The sequence below is a fragment of the Alosa pseudoharengus genome, unplaced genomic scaffold (genome assembly GCF_046254945.1).
Source record: "Alosa pseudoharengus isolate Yale_2024_CS ecotype anadromous, Long Island Sound unplaced genomic scaffold, YU_APseudo_1.1 YU_APseudo_1.1_scf_17, whole genome shotgun sequence".
Classification (NCBI taxonomy): Eukaryota; Metazoa; Chordata; class Actinopteri; order Clupeiformes; family Clupeidae; genus Alosa; species Alosa pseudoharengus.
The window spans coordinates 28,649,312-28,669,311 of NW_027468640.1; the positions used below are offsets into that span (position 1 = coordinate 28,649,312).

Below are 20,000 nucleotides of genomic sequence, written 5' to 3' on the forward strand. Positions count from 1 at the left end.
TGCCATCCAGACTAAACACACTGACTGGAGGTGTGTGAGAAAATCCAGATCTCTGTCTAACACACACACACACACACACACTCCTACACACATTCACCCCCCCATACACACACACACACACACAGACACACATTCACTCACATACACACAATTCCTCTCTCCCTCCCTCTCCCAACTCACACATGAGAGTGAGACTTTTCTGTCATCATATGTGGGCAAGCTTAGTAACTGACGGCTAAGGGTTGACTTAGTGGTCAAAGTCACACACAGCACAAGAGCATCATACTAGAACTGGCTTCATATAGCACAATGTCCCTTTACAAACACCCCTCCCCCAAACACACACACACAGTCGTGTGTTAGTTCGTGTTTGTGCCCTGAAGGCAAGTCCAGTAAAAATGTGACTGGCAAGTTCATTCCTACTATCACACCTTCATTTCAGCTATTACACACACACACACACACACACACACAAACACAGAAGAATGTGCCATAAGCGATAAGGGCAGGTGTGTGTAAGTTCCCGCATATCAACTCAGGTGAAATCAAAGCCTCACACCGCCAAATTCTACCTCTGCCCCTCTCTCTCTCACACACACACACACACACACACACACACACACACACACACACACACACACACACACACACACACACACACACACACACACGCTGACCTTGGCCTTCTCTGTCCCTTGGCCAGCAGCTGGAATCACACTAATGCTCTGTTATTAGGCTAATGACAGGCTGCAAACAGATGCCGCTCCACTGCTCCGCAGAGCAAAAGCAAAAGCACAGGCAGCGGCAGCGGCGGCACCGCGAATAATCCCAACCATGCCCGGCACCGCGCCAAACCCACCAGCATCAGGGCTGCAGAGGACAGGGGGAACAAGAGAGGGACAGAGAGAGAGAGAGAGAGAGAGGGAGAGAGAGAGAGAGAGAGAGAGAGAGAGAGGTGGAGCATGAGTGTAGGGAATGGCAGTAGAATGTTGAGGACAGCAGAACTTTGTTTGGAAAAACCCCACAGAGAGAAAGAGAAAGTTGAGGATACAGTCAGAGTGGGACAGCGATGGTGGATGGGTGCAAATAGAAGTCAAGGAGAGGACGAGAGGCAGGCGGCTCTTTCTCTTTCTGCTGTAGTGATCAGAGTCTGGGGGAGGGGGGGTTAAGGGGTCTGGTAGTGAGAGCACATCAGTAAGGAGATAATTAGAGAGAGTCAACCCCCAAAACCACACCGGGAATGAGGGAGACGAATGCAGAGGAGGAGAGGAGAGGAGGAGGAGAAGAGGAGAGGAGAAGAGTGGAGGGTTAGGGGTTAGGGGGCAGTGTGGGATGGGATGGGTGGGGAGGGGAGCTCTGTGGTTTCAGAGCCGAGCTTTTTTGGATGTTCTTTCTGGGAGACGGGGAGAGACTTTGTGGTGCCTGTGACGAGCGTGCCGTGTGTGTGTGTGTGTGCGTGTGTGTGTGTGTGGGGCTGAGGGGACTGGGAATCTCATTGGGGCTCTGGAGCGCCGAGGCCTTGGTGTTGTGGGTTGGCCCTGGTGCAGGGTGCTGGGAGCTGGAGTGATTGGGGCCTGCACATCAAGACGCTGCTCCTCTAGGACAAATAATCAGCGCGCCACTAAAACAACATGGCACCACCTCATTACTGCACACAGACAGCCAGGCAGGCCAGAGCGCCGGGTCCTAGTGTCCTCAGCAGAATACGCCTGGCTCATTAAAACCTGTCAGTGAGACTAGATTCAGCTCACTTCCATGGCTGCACGCTTCACACTTGTGGCGTTTTTTTCCCCCCTCTCTGCTGGAAACACTTTTACGCAAGCCTCTCTGAACTTTCAACTAACTTTTCTTTCTAATGTGATGATGGCTATTCACTCGCAGGTTCTGGAATCTGCTCTGCTGAAATAAAGTCTGTGAGCGAGTCGACGTCTCAGTTGACGAGCGAGCTGAACTGTAAATGGGAAGGAATGGGACCCAGGCGAGAGAGAGGCAGAGACACTGGGCCAGATGTTGGTGAGGTCTCTGGTCGGGTCTGGTCTGCGCTCCTCGGCTGCTGGATGGGGAAGAGGAGGAAGGAAGAGTGATGCGTCTGAGGGGGCCAGCCCACCTAACCGCGCACTGACAGCATGATAACAGACACGCAAAAACCCAGAGACGAGCACCAGCCCATAGCAGAGGGAGAGAGGGGGAGAGAGGCAGTGATATTACATGTGCACGTGTGTGTGTGTGTGTGTGTGTGTGTGTGTGTGTGTGTGTGTGTGTGTGTGTGTGTGTGAGAAAGACAGAGACGGCAATGGTAATACATGTGCATCTGTGTGTGTGTGTGTATGTGTGTCTGTGTGTGTGTGTGTGTGTGTGTGTGTGTGTGTGTGTGTGTGTGTGTGTGTGTGTGTGAGTGCCTATATGTGGGAGAGCCCAGATGAAGTAGTGGGTAGAAAGCATATGTGAGCTGGAGAGGCACACAGATAAGAGGCATGGGGATGGGGGGCCGGGCGTTCTAAAGGAGGGGCCATCCGGTGCCAGGTCTCTCAAACTTGAATTCTGGACACGCGCCAAGAGCTCTGATCCTGCGCTCAAAGGACCCTGTCATCTGACAAGCAGTCTGAGGGGCACCCCTTTGATGATACGCTTGTTGCCTCAACGAGCTCGTCCGAGTGTAAAACCTCATCTTCAAAACACACAACCCCAGGCCTCCAACACAGATGTGCTCCAACGAATACAAACCGATTTGGTTTCCATATTCTGCTCCAGAAGCTCATCTGATAGAGCAAGGTGCATCTAGTTCATGTGAGCAACAACCAATAGGAAACAGATAATGATAAAAAAAAAATACATATCTGCACTACGCTGTAGGTCGATTTGGAGAACAGCATATACACATACTGCCAAATGGGTACATACACAGGTTTTATGGAAATATTATATTTTTCACTAAATGCATCGCTGGAAACCTGGCCAGTCTGAGAAGATGCTTTGTTTACATTTGGGCTGCTTTCGAGGAATTCCAGTACTGTTTTGGTGATCCTAAAAATCAGGGATGTACCTCCCTCGATGCCAGATGGAACCCCCCCCCTCCCCCTCCCCATCCTGATCCTCTTATAGGTATGGGGGAGGGGGTAAGCCTATTGGGGCATACAAAAGGAAGGGAGGGGGGGGTCTCATCAGCCCAAATTAAGCAAAACATTGGCACGTGCCTTAACATACCTCCACACTATAGACAGAATTAGCAGACTGATTCTCATAGGCTTACTTCTCGTGTTTATAGTATATAATTACAGTGTAAGGCATCAAAGGTGTTTTGCATGTTATGTGTCCGATAACATGAGCAAACCCAGATAGGCCCAGTTATTACACATACATTTTACATACATGATTTACATTTTACATTCCTATGGCTGCTGGTTTAAACAAGTGAACAATTCAGTCCTCTTTTTCATGCCAGTATTATTTCACTACTACTTGTACATGACAGTGGCACCACAGCCTATGCTCGAGTGACAAAATAATGCTTTTAACACAACGACACAGAAAAGGACAGCGAATTGAGGAAGATGGTACATTAGTTAACATTGTTGTTTTAACATGGTTGTTATTTATTATTGATGGAACAGATAGTTGTAAAGGTAAACAGTGTTGAATAACAACACTAGCAGTATGCTCAAGCTCCCTGACACTCAATATCAGCATTTGGAGATGCAGTCGCAGCATTGTGACATCCAAGTCTTTTTTTTCTTCTGTGCACTGGTGAGGGGCCAAGAAGGGAACCCCCAAACACTCCAGCCCACGCCCACCAATCCGAGACGAGGAAGCGGCCCGGGCACCAAGGGTGCCGTGCCCACATCAATCAGCCCCTTCAAATGGAGCGCCAAATGATGGCAAGTGTGCCGGGGTTTCGCACAGGAAGATTGCAATAATAAACACCAATAAACATGTTCACACTTCCAACAGCTCTCAGGCACCATGATGAATGGAGCCCAATCAACACAACAGACCAGACATGCCGCAAAAAAAGCCCAACTGCCAAGGCTTATGCCAAGTTACCCACAAAGCCAGCTGCCAGGTCGAAAGAGAGGGAGAGACAGAAAGAGGGAGAAAAGGAGGGGAAGGGAAAGGAAAAGAGGGGGATGACATGACAGAGTGACACACTGGATTTGTTATCCTATCTTTGGGGTTTCACCAAATGGCACAATGGTTGCATTTTCCAACCCGGAGAGGAGAGAAGCCAGACGTGGCCCATCACCCCCGACACCCCAGCACCTCAGCTATCTGATTCTCAGCAGCTGGCTACCAAGCTCTCTGCCCCGAGCTCAGCACAGAGTGGAAAAAAAACTCGTTCTCCACACAACACAGATCACTTTAGCCCACTGAACTGACGCCTTAACTTCATTGATCGACTTGGCGCTCTGTTTTGGAAATCTGAACTAAGGGGAAAGAAAGAAATAAGCTGGATGGAGATAAAGGTAGGCTATTGTGGTTTTTAAAAAATAGAATTGCACTAGCTGTAAAGAACACTGGTACGTGTTAAATCTTGCCAACTTTTCAAACGCTACTCCATGCAGATTCCTCAAATGCACAGCCCAGACACGGCTGGAAAGCTACCAAAAAGACTGCAGGCACGCTTGCTTTCTTTAACCGGACTGACCGAGCTCAAGAGAGGTTCTCGTCTGTCAGGACCGCCGTCTGATGTTGCAGCAAATAAAGACAACTTCTCGCAGTGTTGACAATGTTTACCACCAGTCACCAGCATTGTGCTCAAAACAGCCATTGTGGAGAGCTTCAAACAACCAGAGCTGCCCACTAGTCTGCGTGGAGAAAATGTGAGACGTTTCCCTTGCCGCCTCCAAACAATACAGCCAACCGAGCTCATATATTTTGTTTCAGAACTAACATCCAATTTCATTAGCCACAGACACATTTAAAACTAATCAAACCAGTTACAGGGGAAAACTTACTGAATAGACTCATCCTTACCTGCCTATGAATGATTGAATAGGCTAACTTAAGTCTGTGTGGGTTCATGCTTCAACATGGGAAACTATGTTAGATCTAGAATAACATTGCCTACGTGAGAAATGTTGGTAGTGGCGGAACGTTATCCCAAAAACCCGTTGTACAATTTTACGTTATTCTTTAGGACTGTCTCCTAATCCAAAGTAGTCAATGCGCCTATTCAAACTCCAGCTATCCTGTTCCCTACAAAGAAAAGAATGGACGTATGAAGTTTAATACACTCACCCCGAGAAGCGAACAGAAAGGGATCGCTCCGCATTGTGAAGACAAATGCATCTAATCCCAAAAATCTTATGGAGGCAAAGCGAGTACGCGTCTGAAACGTTGCATGAAACTCCAATGGCCACGAGTGAGCCACGGACCGACAGACCTCTCTGTCTGTTCAACGGTTTCAGACAAAGTTTTCAGACTCGCGGACAAGCTACCCTCTCAACGAGTTTCTTCCAGTCAGCCGGTAACGACTGCTTCCACTCAAACTTTCCTACTTCTCTAGTCTTCCTCAGCCCTCCCACTTCTCTTCGTCTAGCGTCCTCCCTCTCCTTCACTCGCTGCGGCTCCAGTGCCTTGTGTGAGCTTCGGCAGTCTGAACGGTGTGGGTCTACTGCAAGGCCGACCAATGAGACAAGCACACTCTAGAAAAATAGTCTCCCCCCCCCCCCCCTCTCTCTCTCTCTGATCATATGAAATAACAGATTTCTTTTTATATATATTTGTGACGCATTGAGATGTTATCCTTTGCACACTGTATTCAACTGAATTGTTCTTTTAGCCTACAGACATCCCAACCTGCAAAAAGTCATTTCAGGGAGGTATCACGAAGCCCCCCCCCCCCCCCCCCAAAAAAAAAAAAAATAAACTTTAGCCTACTTAAATACAGATTAATATGTTCAATAATGTCTAGTCAGTACACCAAATAAGGAAGGCATAGAAATTGTGAAAATAAAATATGCAGATTTTGGTAGTTTGGTCTTTTCATGTAGCCTTGGCAACTAGCCATCTTGTAGGTGATAGGCCTGAATAATATGCACATGAATTGACACTTGTTAAACTCACCTCAACATGTCTTTTGCAATCATTTAACCCGCCATGGGCAATGCTAAAGTCACTGTTACAAACAGTGCAGCGTGCAAGACTAGGCCTACCATTATTTTTTACTGTTATGAGAAGGGTAGCCTACACTTTGAAATGGGTCTAGCATTTTCCTTTTTTTGAGGCACTGACTCTGCCATTACGCTCCTGTTCCTATACACTGAACTGCTTAATTAAGTTCGGGAGAAAAGAGATAAAAGCCCGCCTACACTGAAAACTGATTGGTTGATTTAGCAAAACAGGACGCTCTCTGTCTTGGATGCGCTCAGGCACACACACACCACCCCTCTCTCTCTCTCTCCCGTCGTGCGCGCGCTACACTCACATGCGGTCTCGCATGCGCGCTCTTGATTGCTCACTACCCTGATAGCACAGGGGCGTTGAATCCACGTTGAATCAACCTCCGCCGCTTCAAACAAACGTGGATTCAACGCCCCTCAACGCCCCTTTGCTATCTGGGTATAGATTCCGGGAGATTTGATCTAATTTGCGGGCGTCAGGGAGCCGCTATCAATATGCGGGAGACTCCCGGAACTTCGGGGAGACTTGGGATGTCTGCTTTTATACACTGCAGGGATATATGGGTATCTTGATATTACACATCTATAATCATTTATAATTTTCAGGGGAGGCTCTGATGTTTCCTACTGATGTTTACTGTTGTTGACAGCAATTAGCTGGCATGACACCACATAAAGTTGATTTTCAGTTGATGCTGACCAGGTTCTTTCCTAAATATAGCCTCATGGCTCATCCACCTGCAAAATTGCACAAACAAGCTTCCATGTAATCATGACTGATAACGGTGACAGATGAAGGCCAAAAATATGGGAGATATTTGTGCAAGAAATGCCAATTCTGAAGTCCGTAGTTTCCTCGGTCCAGAGGTCGAAGGTCAGCATTGAGTGAGGAAGTAGCTTGGTCTTATTATGTCTATGCTTAAATCTACCAAGAACACTGACTACCTCATAGGCGCAACAATGGCTAAACTTGTGGAAGTCCAGCATAAGGATTTTATTTAAATGTTTCATCTCAATATTCAGCACACCACAGTATCTTAAAAGGCAGAATCGGAAAGTTCAGTTCAGTGAGAAGGTTTTGATATCGCACAAAAACAGAGTGAGTGCAGATGGTGTTTAAGACACAGATCTTTAATCAATGGTTATACAAGTGTGTGTGTGTGTGTGTGTGTGTGTGTGTGACATATTTGTGTTTGTGTGTCAGCATGAGGTAGTGGTTTTGATCTTTGGCTGTCTGGCTCGGGGTTCCGAAATATGTCACCACTGACGTCACCCCGGTAGAGATAGGAGAGCAAGATAAAGAGCGCAAGCTTCCCTGGTCCAGCCATTAGGCTGTCAAATTATCAGCTTTCACTGATGACTGTATCCGCTCCCCCTAACACACACACACACACACACACACACACACACACACACACACACACACACACACACACACACAGGCATGAGGGTCATCACTGAGCGTCCCAGCCCTGGAGAATGGGAGGCCAATCTAGATTGGAGGTCAAACTAATCCACTTAGGGGCTTTGAATGAACCGCAACAAGACCTCTTGTGGGGACTGAAAGGGAGACAGAGAACAAAAAAAGAAGGAGAGCGAGAGAGAGGAAGTGGTTGTGTGAGGCAGGACGAGGTACGGCTTTACTTACGGTCACATGTCCCAACAGCACACACACACTTACACATACACACACACACACACACACACACACAGCCCTAACCTCCTCCTCCATGCCAAAACACTGGACACCTCACAAGTAACCTTTTCTTCCACTCTTCACCAGCCCCATCCACCCACACCCACCCACGTCCCAGTGGAAAGAAAAAGCGCTGATTGAATTAAGTCTCATTGCTGAGAGGTTTTAGCACAACACCGGCCTTGTCCCGGCAGCACAGAAGCCCTCTGAGCCTCCTCCATGCCATCAGCACATGCCAGAGCTTCCTGCCCCAATGCCCTCAGCAGGGCATCAGAAAGTATGCCCTACAGGCATCCTAGTCATCTCAGAGGAACAGAGAGCATGCGCTCCAGAGAGGATGCACTCTAGAGAGGATGCACTCCAGAGAGTATACATTCTATAGAGGATGCACTCCAGAGAGTATACATTCTAGAGAGTATACATTCTAGACAGGATGCACTCCAGAGAGTATACATTCTAGAGAGGATGCACTCCAGAGAGTATACATTCTAGAGAGTATACATTCTAGACAGGATGCACTCCAGAGAGTATACATTCTAGAGAGGATGCACTCCAGAGAGTATACATTCTAGAGAGTATACATTCTAGACAGGATGCACTCCAGAGAGTATACATTCTAGAGAGGATGCACTCTAGAGAGGATGCACTCCAGAGAGTATTCATTCTAGATAGGATGCACTCCAGAGAGTATACATTCTAGACAGGATGCACTCCAGAGAGTATACATTCTAGACAGGATGCACTCCAGAGAGTATACATTCTAGAGAGGATGCACTCTAGAGAGGATGCACTCCAGAGAGTATACATTCTAGATAGGATGCACTCCAGAGAGTATACATTCTAGACAGGATGCACTCCAGAGAGTATACATTCTAGACAGGATGCACTCCAGAGAGTATACATTCTAGAGAGTATACATTCTAGACAGGATGCACTCCATAGAGTATACATTCTAGAGAGGATGCAGTCCAGAAAGTATGCACTCTAGAGGAGGCAATTCAAAGAGTATGCTGTCCAGAGAAGATGCACTCGAGAAAGTATGCACTCCAGTAAGGATGTACTGTAGAGAGTATACACTCCAGCAGAACAGAAAGGTGGAGGGAGAGATAGGATGGACTCTAAATGGAAATCAATCTATGGTGAGGTAATGTATGTAGTTATGGTGTTTTAAGCCCCCAACGGGCCTTGAAGTCAATGGTGGGGGCTTAAAACACCATTGAGCTAATGTATGTAGTCATGGCACTTTGTCATGTCATTTTCTTGCATTGTAACTCACTTGCAAGTCACTTTCTGATAGCATCTGGAAAATGACTAAATCTAAATAAACAACAACCTATATTGAAAAGTCTGTAAAATTCATACAGCATATGTGGATAAACCCATATGTGTTCATGTACTGTATGTGGAACAAACGTGTGCTAACACACATAATACTGTTTCTTTCCGAAAGGGTAAGAGTAAGAAATATGTTCTGTGACCTACATCATGCAACTATTTATGATATTTATGATTTATGTTTTTGTGCAGACCTTTCCATAGAGATGACAAAATAGATACAGCTAGTCACAGAGAGAGAAGAAGATGACGAAGAACAGACAGTGTGATGGAGGGGTCCCTTGGTGGCGAAAACTAGGCCACGAGGCTGACGGCGCGAGGTCGGGCGTACGACTGCGCTGACTGAGCCTGTGCAGCCGTGTCAATCAGGGCCGAGGGGAACGGCAACGCACCACGCAGCGCCGCACGTTACAAAACCAACTCAGACACCAGGGGAGAGAGAGGAGCCTCTCAGCCAGATTACAACACAGACACAGAGAGAGAGAGAGAGAGAGAGAGAGAGAGAGAGTGTGTCAAATAGATAGAAGTTTTTGAGAAAGAGAGAGAGAAATGAGAAAGAGAGAGAGAGAGTCAAATAAAGAAACAATGACAAAGAGAGAGAAAGAGAGTCAAATAAGGAAACAATGAGGAAGAGAGAGAGTCAAACAGCTAGAGAAATAGTTAAACGAGTGACAGAGATGGGTAAAGTAAAAGAGAAAGAGAGAGGGAAAAGTTGAGGAGAGAAACGAGGTTGATGTGAAATGTTGCCACTACGTTTTTGGGTAAGAATGAAGTGAACGGGAGGTGAGTAATGGAGATGGGAAGACGCTTACACAATCACACACACGCACACGCACACGCACACGCACACGCACACACACACACACACACACACACACACACACACACACACACACACACACACACACGCACACACACACACACACACACACACACACACAGGAGGATTCCCTCAGAAAGACAATGTTTGAGGAGGAAAGCTCAAGCAAGAGCAAAAGGACAAGACTGGTTTAGCACACAGGGAAAAGTGGAGCGCATGAAACCAAAATACAGAAACAAAGAAAAGGATTAAAAGTGACAGACTTAAACAAAGGAGTGAAATAGAGAGAGAGAAAGAGAGAGAGAAAGAGAGAGAGAGAACTGAAGCCAGCTCTTGTTTTGGCTCTCTGTTTCTCTCGCCTGCTGAAGCTGGCAGCCCCTGCGCTGGTATTCCAGGCACGCCTGTCAAAACAGCGCCCGACCCCTTGACCCCTCCTCGCACGAGACACCCCTCACGCTCCGAGCAATAGGTGGGGGCCATGGGGTGGGGGACACTGGGAACGGGCTCCAGGGAATGGAAGAAAAGAGGAAGAAAGAAAAAGAGAGGGAGAGAGGGAGGGGTCATTGGTTGCTCAGAAGAAAAACAAGAGCACAGGTCTGTCCTGGAGGCCTAATAAAGGTAGCTCCACTCCATTAACACTGACAGAAGTAGCAATGCCTCTAAGAAGGTGGCTGAGGACTACCTGCCTTTCCATGCTAGGGGTCAAAGTTCATCTAGGTCACGAATGCATGGTCGAAGAGTACCACATCTCAACAACCTATCACGTGGTCATCTGCAGGCCTTTTTCTACGGGTGTGAGATTTTTAGCAGGAGGTGGAGGTGGACCTGGCGGAGTGTTGGTGTCCTTTTGAGTGGTGTTGGAGTGGTGTCAGATGCTGGTGGAGATCTCACCAAAGATCCACTGTCCCTCTGACTCACGTAAGCCCCTATGTATAACACACCTCACATACAAAAGACCTCAGAAGACAAGAGAGAGGAGAAAGAGAGATGGGATGGAGCGAGGGAGGGAGGACGAGTACAGAAGGGAGAAAAGGAAGAGAGAGAGAAAGAGAGGGACTTAAGGAAAAGAAAAGATGAGATGTGAGCAAGAAAAAAAAACGTCCTCTCTGGTGCTTGGTGTGAGTCAGTATGCACATAATATAACCATCCTCGTCCCATCAGTCAGATCCCCATATGCTGAGAGAGGGGGGGGGGCAGATCTGCACAACATCCTCTTTCGACACGGACGATGGATGTTCACGATAACGAGGGCCACACGGCTGCCAAGTTTCACGAAGATACGATGCAAACACGCGATAAGAGAAGAATGAAGGCTCACCTCACCCCATGCCAGGACTCCTTTTGTTTTTTTGGCTCAGGCAGCTTTGGGAAAGAGGGATATAGAGGCAGAGAGAGAGAGAAAGATAAACAACACAACGGAATTTCGTAGGGTTCCCAATTCCCAGTATTCTGTGCCACCTGCACCCAGGAATCCTCTGCGGCGTTCCGAGCGGTTCCTGGGATCAAAGGGCGGAATATTTCATGGTGCCTGGAGTGGAGCTCAGACTCCAAAAGCTGTCAGATCGGCATAATCTGGGATCTCCGTCCGATGTCCATATGGACTTGACTGGGGGTCTCAACTCAGACGGGATTAAAGACAGTGGTAGACCCCCAATCCGGCTACACCCACACACACACATATACATGCAAACACGCACACACATATGAAGACACACATGCATACACACACACACACACACACACATACACACACACCACAACCCCCCCCCCACACACACACACACACACAGTTGCCCTCTGTGATTGCTGTGAATTTTGTTTACTGTAATTTGAGAAGACTAAAGTTTAAACAAAAATGAGAGGCTGAAAGACAGCTTTCATGGTATGAAGATTTATTTATGTGGCACATGCAGAACATTTCAGCCAAGTTCCCCAGAAACAGTGTTAATCCAATGACTTCAGCAGGGTGGAGGACCCCCAGTACTCTGGGAGGAGAGCGTGGGTGTAGTCTATTTAGCAGAGTGAGACGAGATTTCTCCTTCTCCCTCTCTCTCTCTCTCTCTCTCTCTCTCTCTCTCTCTAGTGCCATGCACTGACACGCATCAAAGCTATAACTCATCCACAAGACTCCTCATGTAGCTGTCAGAATGAGAAAGACGTCATACAAAGAGCCAAGCTAAACACTCAAGAGCATTCTCACAGAGAGACTCACCACAAAGAGAACACACACACACACACACACACATCCCACAAATTTGTGCACATTACACATCCACATAAAAAGACAAAACTTTGCAGAAAGTGCTGTATTGCCTTCTTTTTTCTGCGTTGCTGTTGTTGTTGCTTTTACACTCAACGTGAATGTGATGAGTGAGCAGCACTGTGGTTCAGACCTCAGCACAGTGGGGTCACCATCCCATCCAACGCCCCCAGACCTCCAGCCCAGACCTCCACCCCAAAGCCAGTGACAGGGAGGTGGAGGTGGAGGGTGGGGGTCGGCGGTGGAGACCGCAGGAGAATGCGAGAGGGCCCTGGCCTCACAGCTGCTTCACATCAGGCTAATGTGGCCTGACCGGCAGACCTCCATTAGGCCTGCTGATTGGTGTAACCGCTCAGAAATGCTCTGAAAAACAAAACACACACACACACACACACACGCACACACACACACACACACACACACACACACACATACACACACACACATACACATACACATACACATACACATACACATACACATACACATACACATACACATACACATACACATACACGCACAGTCACACATGCACGCACGTATACACATACACATACACGCACAGTCACACATGCACGCACGTATACACACACACACACACACACACAAGGGAAGGGGCGGGGGGTGTTGGGGGATGACAAAAACACAAGGGCTGTTTGAAGAGCACCTTGGACTCAGCACACACTCCATGATCTTGGAACGAATGCGCTCATCCAGCTCCAACACTCGCTCGATGATAAGATCCTATCGCCATCTGATTTTTGCTGTGCCAGAAAAACAGGTCTGTGTGTGTGTGTGTGTGTGTGTGTCTGTGTTTGTAAGGATGAGTGTGGGGGTGCATGTGTGTGAGAGTGTGTGCGGATTTTACATTGTACGCAATGTGTGTGTGTGTGTGTGTGTATGCATTTACACGGTGGAGGTCAGGGGGACAAAATGTTGGGATTCACCTTACATTGCCAGGAAGCGCGTGTCGTCATGGAAGCGCAGGCCATTTGGCAACCTGCGTCAGTTGAAGAGTGATCGGCGTCTCCCAATTTAACATTGAGCGGTCTGGAGAACGCATCAACATTAGGAGCAATCGGCCCTCCAAGACTTGTTTAAACCCCAAATGGACTCAAGGCAAGCGCTCAGTTGCATGGAAAGTTTCGGGATTGGGATGGTGAAGGGCCTGTGTGGATATATGTATGTGTGTGTGTATGCTTGGGCCCGTGTGTGTGTGTGTGTGTGTGTGTGTGTGTGTGTGTGTGCGCAAACATGTGTGTGCACTGCTCCAGCGTTGCATAATTTGATACCAGGAGATCTTTGCCACCAGGCCCAGAGTGGAGTAGCATATGTGGCTTTTGTATATAAGACACTGGCCCTCATCCAAAAAGACAAGCAGAAAAAAAGAGGCGCATATGGGAGAGGAGAGAAAGGAAAAGAAAGGGAGAGAAAGAGCTAAAGGAGAGAGAGAGAGAGAAAGAGAGAGAGAGAGAAAAGTGGGTCAGGAATGAGAGTTCATTTCAACACAACGCTCGGTCATGTAATAGTCTGGCACGCTGACAGCGTTACATTAGCCCTGTGTTTGTGTTGGGCTGAGGTTAACACTCATCAGGCTGTGGCTTTGTGTGTGTGTGTGTGTGTGTGTGTGTGTGTGTGTGTGTGTGGGGCAGTATGCGTGTGTGTTTGTCTATGTGTGTGTGTGTGAATGTGTGTGTGTGTGTGTGCACATGCGCATGTACCACGGTATGTTTATGTGTGAGTGTGTGAATGTGTCCATGCAGTACAATATGCTAATGTGTGTGTGTGTGTGTGTGTGTGTGTGTGTGTGTGTGTGTGTGTGTGTGTGTGTGTGTGTGTGTGTGTGTGTGTGTGTGTGTGAGTTTCCAGGGACAAAGAACCCTCCAAAGCCCAAAGATGGTTCTGACACAAACCAGCTCAGCATTCCGAGCTCCACAACTAAGAAGCAATGCGGAGGAAGCAGACACGTCCACTGCCTTTTGTCTTTCTCTTTTTCCACACTCCTAATCTCCCCCTCCCTCCATCCCTCCACCCCCCCTCTCTCTCTCTCCTTATGAATCCCTTCCTAATATATCTTTCTTTCGCCCTCCTCTTAGATATAAAGGCAGGCGGTATATTTCACTCACACATGGAGGGCCATGGCAGTGTCACCAGTAATCAGACATATTCATCATTGCAGGATGATTATTAAAAACAAACAGATGGAACAGAAATGCACACCAGAGACTTCAGAGAGAGAGAGAGATTAGTGTTATTCAAACACACACAGTCTCACATCAACACGCATATGTCAACACACATATGCACTAGCACACACACACACACACACACACACACACACACACACACACACACACACACACACAAACACACACACATAAACTAAAACCCAAATGCACGCATGGACGCACACACACACACACACACTCACACAGGCCCATGAAGTAATTTGTGGCTTCACACTGATACAAGCACTCTCACTCATACCCCCCAAAGAAGGAAAGTCCCGACGTCTTCAAAGTGAAATGGCGTGGGTGTAGGCCAGGAATTACACCAGCACTTCAAAACTTGGACAAGCACGTTTTCATGTTGTCATGGGGGACCTACAAGCCTGGTCACATCTCTCTCTGCATCTCTCGAGCTCTTCCAGGCAGAGCCATAGCAACAAGCAGCTCACCTTGACAGGTAGGGACTAGATGTCAACAGATGTTCAAGGCTCAACCTACATGAACTGAAAAGTCAAAATTACTATAAAAGTCATACAATTTACTCTATTCAGTGAGATCGCACACAGTGCCTCTCACTATAATGTGCATCAAAGGACTTTTAACTTGGAAATAGAATGCCTGCCATTTCTCCTGGCTGTGTTGATTTGAGGTAGCCAACCATTTAATTAGCCCTGAATTCATACAAAAATCTACAAATCTAATTTACAGGTTATGGCTTTCTGTTTCACAGTGCTAGCCAGTATACTGAATGTCTCATAAACATGTTCTTTTACATGTCTGCGGGTCGAGTGGCCTTTGTGTTCAATTCCTGTTTTCGAACCCAGCCCACCACTGTAAGGTGAGTCGAGTTTCACATGTGTTTCAATTCTCTTCCACCCCCTCCCTTCTCCACACACAAAAACACACTTTTGTGAGTGCATTCATCTTGGAATGTCCTCCTCTATGGGATTGTCGAGCTGTCTATTCAATTTCCCCCGGGGAGAGAACGTCAGAGTCAACATCTGGGTTAAAAAACCTGGCCTCGTGTCTTGCCAAGCGAAGGGATCACATTCAATAAAGGCAACATGTCTATTTGTCTTGTTCTGGTCACTGTGTGCTCTCTCAATTGAGTTTGCTTCAATTCAAAGCGGCTTTATTGGCATAGCAGTGCATATACAGTGTTGCCAAAGCACAAAATGACAATATAACAATAATAATCCTCCCTTCTCTCTCTCTCTCTCTCTCTCTCTTGCACTTTCTCTCTTTCTCTCTCTCCCTCTCTTTGGCACGTAGGGGGTGGGAATTGAAATAATAAGAGTAAAATTGCTCTCCCTAAATGACATGTTTAGCATAACATATATGACATAATATATCCACATATATTCCAAAACCTTTCACTCAGGTTCTCTCTGTCTACCCCCCCCCCTCTCTCTCTCTGTCCTGCATCCACTCGTCCTACTGTTGAATATGACGGTAATCACCTACTCCGGCGCCCCATCTGCTCTTGTCATTGCACCTCATTGCTGTACCCCCACCACCCCAAAAAATGACCATATCCTGTCTGCCCTCTCTGACGAGCTGTATAATGAGCATGGTCCAGCAGTCTCATTACCAGTGACCCCCCTCTGTTCTTTATTTCTCGGTCTCCATCCCTTCCTTCCTCTCTTTCATCCCCCCATCATTGGACCATCTGTCCCGGGGGCGGTTGCCGTGGCATCTCTTCCCCTTGCCCCCACCCCCACCCCTTCTATGGACAGTTACTGGACTCTGTAGGCAGGAGGCAAATAATGCATCTGGTGCTGTCTGTGAGTGGAGTGGGGGTGGGGGGGTATTTGTGGGGGTAGGATTAACTGGAGGAAGAGGAGGGTGGAGTATTGGATGGGGGGGGGTAAGGGTTGATTGAGTGGGGTGGGTGGAGACGAGCTGAGTTAAGGCCCCAATCTGGACTCATTAAAGATGTATGAGCTTGGGAAAGAGGAACCCCCACGCTTGACTTATCTACACCACCACCCAAACCCCACCCCACTCCACACACACACGCATATGCACACACAGACACACACACACACGCACACGCACACGCACACGCACACGCACACACACACACACACACGCACACGTACATACACACACACACGCACACGCCATCTCTGTCACACGCAGAACTTGTGCCGAACAGAGCATCCAGATTAACTGCTCTCCTTCTCTCTCTCTCTCTCTCTCTCTCTCTCTCTCTCTCTCTTTCTCACACACACACACACACATACACACACACACACACACACGCACACACACACACGCACACACACACGCCATCTCTGCGTGTCACACGCAAAACTTGTGCTCCCATCCTGTGCATCCAGCACAGCCGAACAGAGCATCCAGATTAACTGCTCTCCTTCTCTCTCTCTCTCTCTCTCTCTCTCTCTCTCTCTCACACACACACACACACACACACACACACTCACACACACACACACACACACACACACACACACACTCAGACATATCTAAACAACACACTTCTATACTTCCCCACAAGATAAAAAACCAGCATTAAGAAGAGCGGCTGTGCACATATGGTGCTGAGACCGAGGCCTCTCATTAGCACACTGACAACAGGAAGAGGAAGTGCTCATCCAGGAAGTGCTCTGACCTCTGAGACGAGTGCCGCACTCCCAGAAACCGTCCACGGAGCCCACAGATAGTTACCCTGTGATACATAAAAGCGTGCGTGCGTGCGTGCGAGCGTGCTTGTGACAGTCAAATAAGAGAGTGAGGAAGATGGAAACACATTATGCTTGTGACCCCAGTCTTCATGGAAGGCTGTGTTAGCTCTCTCTCTCTCTCTTTCTCTCTCTCTCTCTCTCTCTCTCTCTCTCACACACACACACACACACACACACACACACACACACACACACACACATGCACACAGTGTGGTCAGCTCAATTGGAGACTGCATTAAGACTGAGTGAGCTCATGCAAGGAGGAACCCTCCCCAGCTCTCAGTTCATCTCCCTGGGAGAGTCTAGTGGTTGTGGTGGTGGTTGGAGACTGGGGAGGAGAGGGGGGGGGGGGGTGCTGTTTATGAATGTCTCTAGACTCATACACTGATGTGAGGTCCTCTGATGTGGTAGCTGTGATGGCTTAGTCATGTTCATCACCAGACATCACTGTGATAATCCTCAGTGATGCAATGCTTTGATCCATGAGAGTCTGACGGGCATTTGTGCTGTGGCCAACCCAAACACTTGGGGGTCCACTTTCATTTTTTATTGTTGCTTTTATTCTATTGATTGTTGTTTGCTTGTATGTTTTGGTTCAGTTTTGTGATACACTTCCACTTCCTGAGGGATGACTGGTTTCTAGCCACGGTCAGCATTACGGAGCAGCGCCGGCCCCAGTTGGCTGGTTCTTATCAGGCACACTTTTCATCCTGATGGAAAAAGTCCCATTGCGCACGTCCAGTAAGGGTCATTTTTTGTGTTGTTCTTGTGTTGTTCTTGAGGGCCACAGTGAGTTTCCCCCCCTCTCTTCGGTCTTCGCTCCTCTTCTGGGGGTTGGGAGGAAGTGGTCCGGCAGAGCGGACTGACCCAAAGGGACGCTATAACTCACGGGGCGGAAACATGGGGGTTCACGCTCTGCAGTCCGTCATTCCCGACCCGGCGTTCCTCAAGAGAGCCGTGCAGATCCGATATCTGACTGCCGAGACAGGGGGAATGAGGCTGGGTTGGGGGGGGGGGGGGTCGGTATAACAGAGGGAGGAGAGCAGTGGAGAGGAGAGGAGGGGGAAGGAGAGAAGGAGAGAAAAAAAAGAAAGACAGAGCAAGAGAGAAGAAGGATGTGGCATTGCGAATCCTCGGAGGCCCAAGAGAGTGACAAGCCTCACCTGCCGGCCACAAGTTACCCACAGTGCCCCTCTGCCCTGACGGGAGCTGTAAGGTAGCGCGCCCTGAGCAGGGACACCCAACCCAACTTCGACCCGTGTAATCCCACCTGACCCCTGACCCCTGCTCTCATAAACTCACAGGTCGCCACGGCAGCGAGCAGGTCTCTCTCAGGAGTGGGGTCTTCGGGGCGTCTCACACCGCAGGCTGATGGGAAATCCATCACAACCTCCAGCACACCATAGAGACACGTCCAGAGGTGCTAAGAGTTCAGCTTTGCAAAATAAGAGTCCTACTACAGTATGTGGACTCTCCACCCATTCATTAGGACCACTGGGCTGGCCACACCTTGGAGCATTCAATGTCCTAGTTCTTAGTTCCAATGTCCTAGTTCCTAGTTCCAATGTCCTAGTTCCTTGTTCCAATGTCCTAGTTCAAGAATGGTTTCCTTTGGCAAACCAAAAATGGTGTATACAAGGTATTGGGCAGAATCCTGCTTTTTGACTTCCATTTTCATGCATGCAAAACTTTACCAAATCTTCCCTCTCCCTGTAACAAGGAGGTGCAAAATTACGTTTTTTTCCTATGCATGATAACATTTAGAAACAATCCTTGCTTTGCTTCTGAGTTACAACTTCCTAAGAGTTTTGATGTAGAGCTTTTGAATTACAACACAAACGAATGACCTGCAAATAATACATGCACAAACAGGAAATGAACCCTTCACTTTAAGGATGTACACCTCCCCTAGGCTGCTACTGTGCGGGACCTCACCAAAGGTGCTGTCACATTAGACAGGAAGCAGAGACCTTTCTGGAAAAATCATGACCTCTACTGTGCCATCACTTCTAAAGGGAGGACCACTTTCAAATTTACAACCTCCTCTCAAAGCTTTACGAGCGAGATACACCTTCTTCAACCTCATAAGAGGAAGATGGACACGCGGTTGTTTAAAATGGCTGTAACGGCACACCAGGGACCGAGAAAATAAGAGCAGAGAGATCCGGATCCATCTGGTTAGCACACACTCTCCCCAACCATCTCAACCGGCTAAATGTACCCATTGGGTGTTCAGAGAAGATACACTCTTATCCATTGAATAATTTCACTCTACACCCCTACGAGTTTGACATCTGTTTGCCAGAATTTTTGTCAAACTTGATCACACTATTTCTTCAAATTGAATGTTGTGAAGTAAACAAATTGTGTGAATCCCGGGGGAGTAGACACGCTGGCTGACACTGTGAGCCTCTGTAAGGCACGGCAGGTTCTCCACCCATCTTGAGGAGACACAACATGTCCTCAGCTGGAGCAGAGACGCTCGCAATGCTGTTGCACAAGAACACGGCTGAACCGCAACCACAGAGCAGAGTGTGGGGAGACACACACTGATACGAAAGTGTTTGTGTGTGTGTGTGTGTGTGTGTGTGTGTGTGTGTGTGTGTGTGTGTGTGTGTGTGTGTATGTGTATGTGTGTGAGTGTGTGTGCCATGAAAGTTGCTGTGCAGATTTCGAAATGCATAGCAAATCATGACCCCAAAGCATTGGTGCCGTTAATATCAACCACTCAGTACAAATGTTGTGCAAGTGATAATAAATTACTTTAAAAATATTATTTCTTCCCTTCATTCTATCTATCTATCTATCTATCTATCTATCCATCCATCCATCCA

At 47.8% G+C, this 20,000-nt stretch overlaps 1 protein-coding gene across 3 annotated transcripts in view; it reads right to left on the minus strand.

Moving 5' to 3' along the window:
* Nucleotides 1–20,000, minus strand: part of afap1 (actin filament associated protein 1) — an 84,029-nt gene that overhangs the window by 42,519 nt on the left and 21,510 nt on the right. For 2 of the 3 annotated variants that reach the window (XM_076289194.1, XM_076289197.1), the window contains exon 1: nucleotides 5,236–5,559. The exons of the other annotated variant lie outside the window; for it this stretch is intronic. In XM_076289194.1, the coding sequence (XP_076145309.1) occupies nucleotides 5,236–5,269 (34 nt within the window). In that variant the 5' untranslated portion in view covers nucleotides 5,270–5,559. Of the gene's footprint in view, nucleotides 1–5,235; nucleotides 5,560–20,000 lie in introns of those variants that run through there. 3 annotated transcript variants of the gene reach the window in all.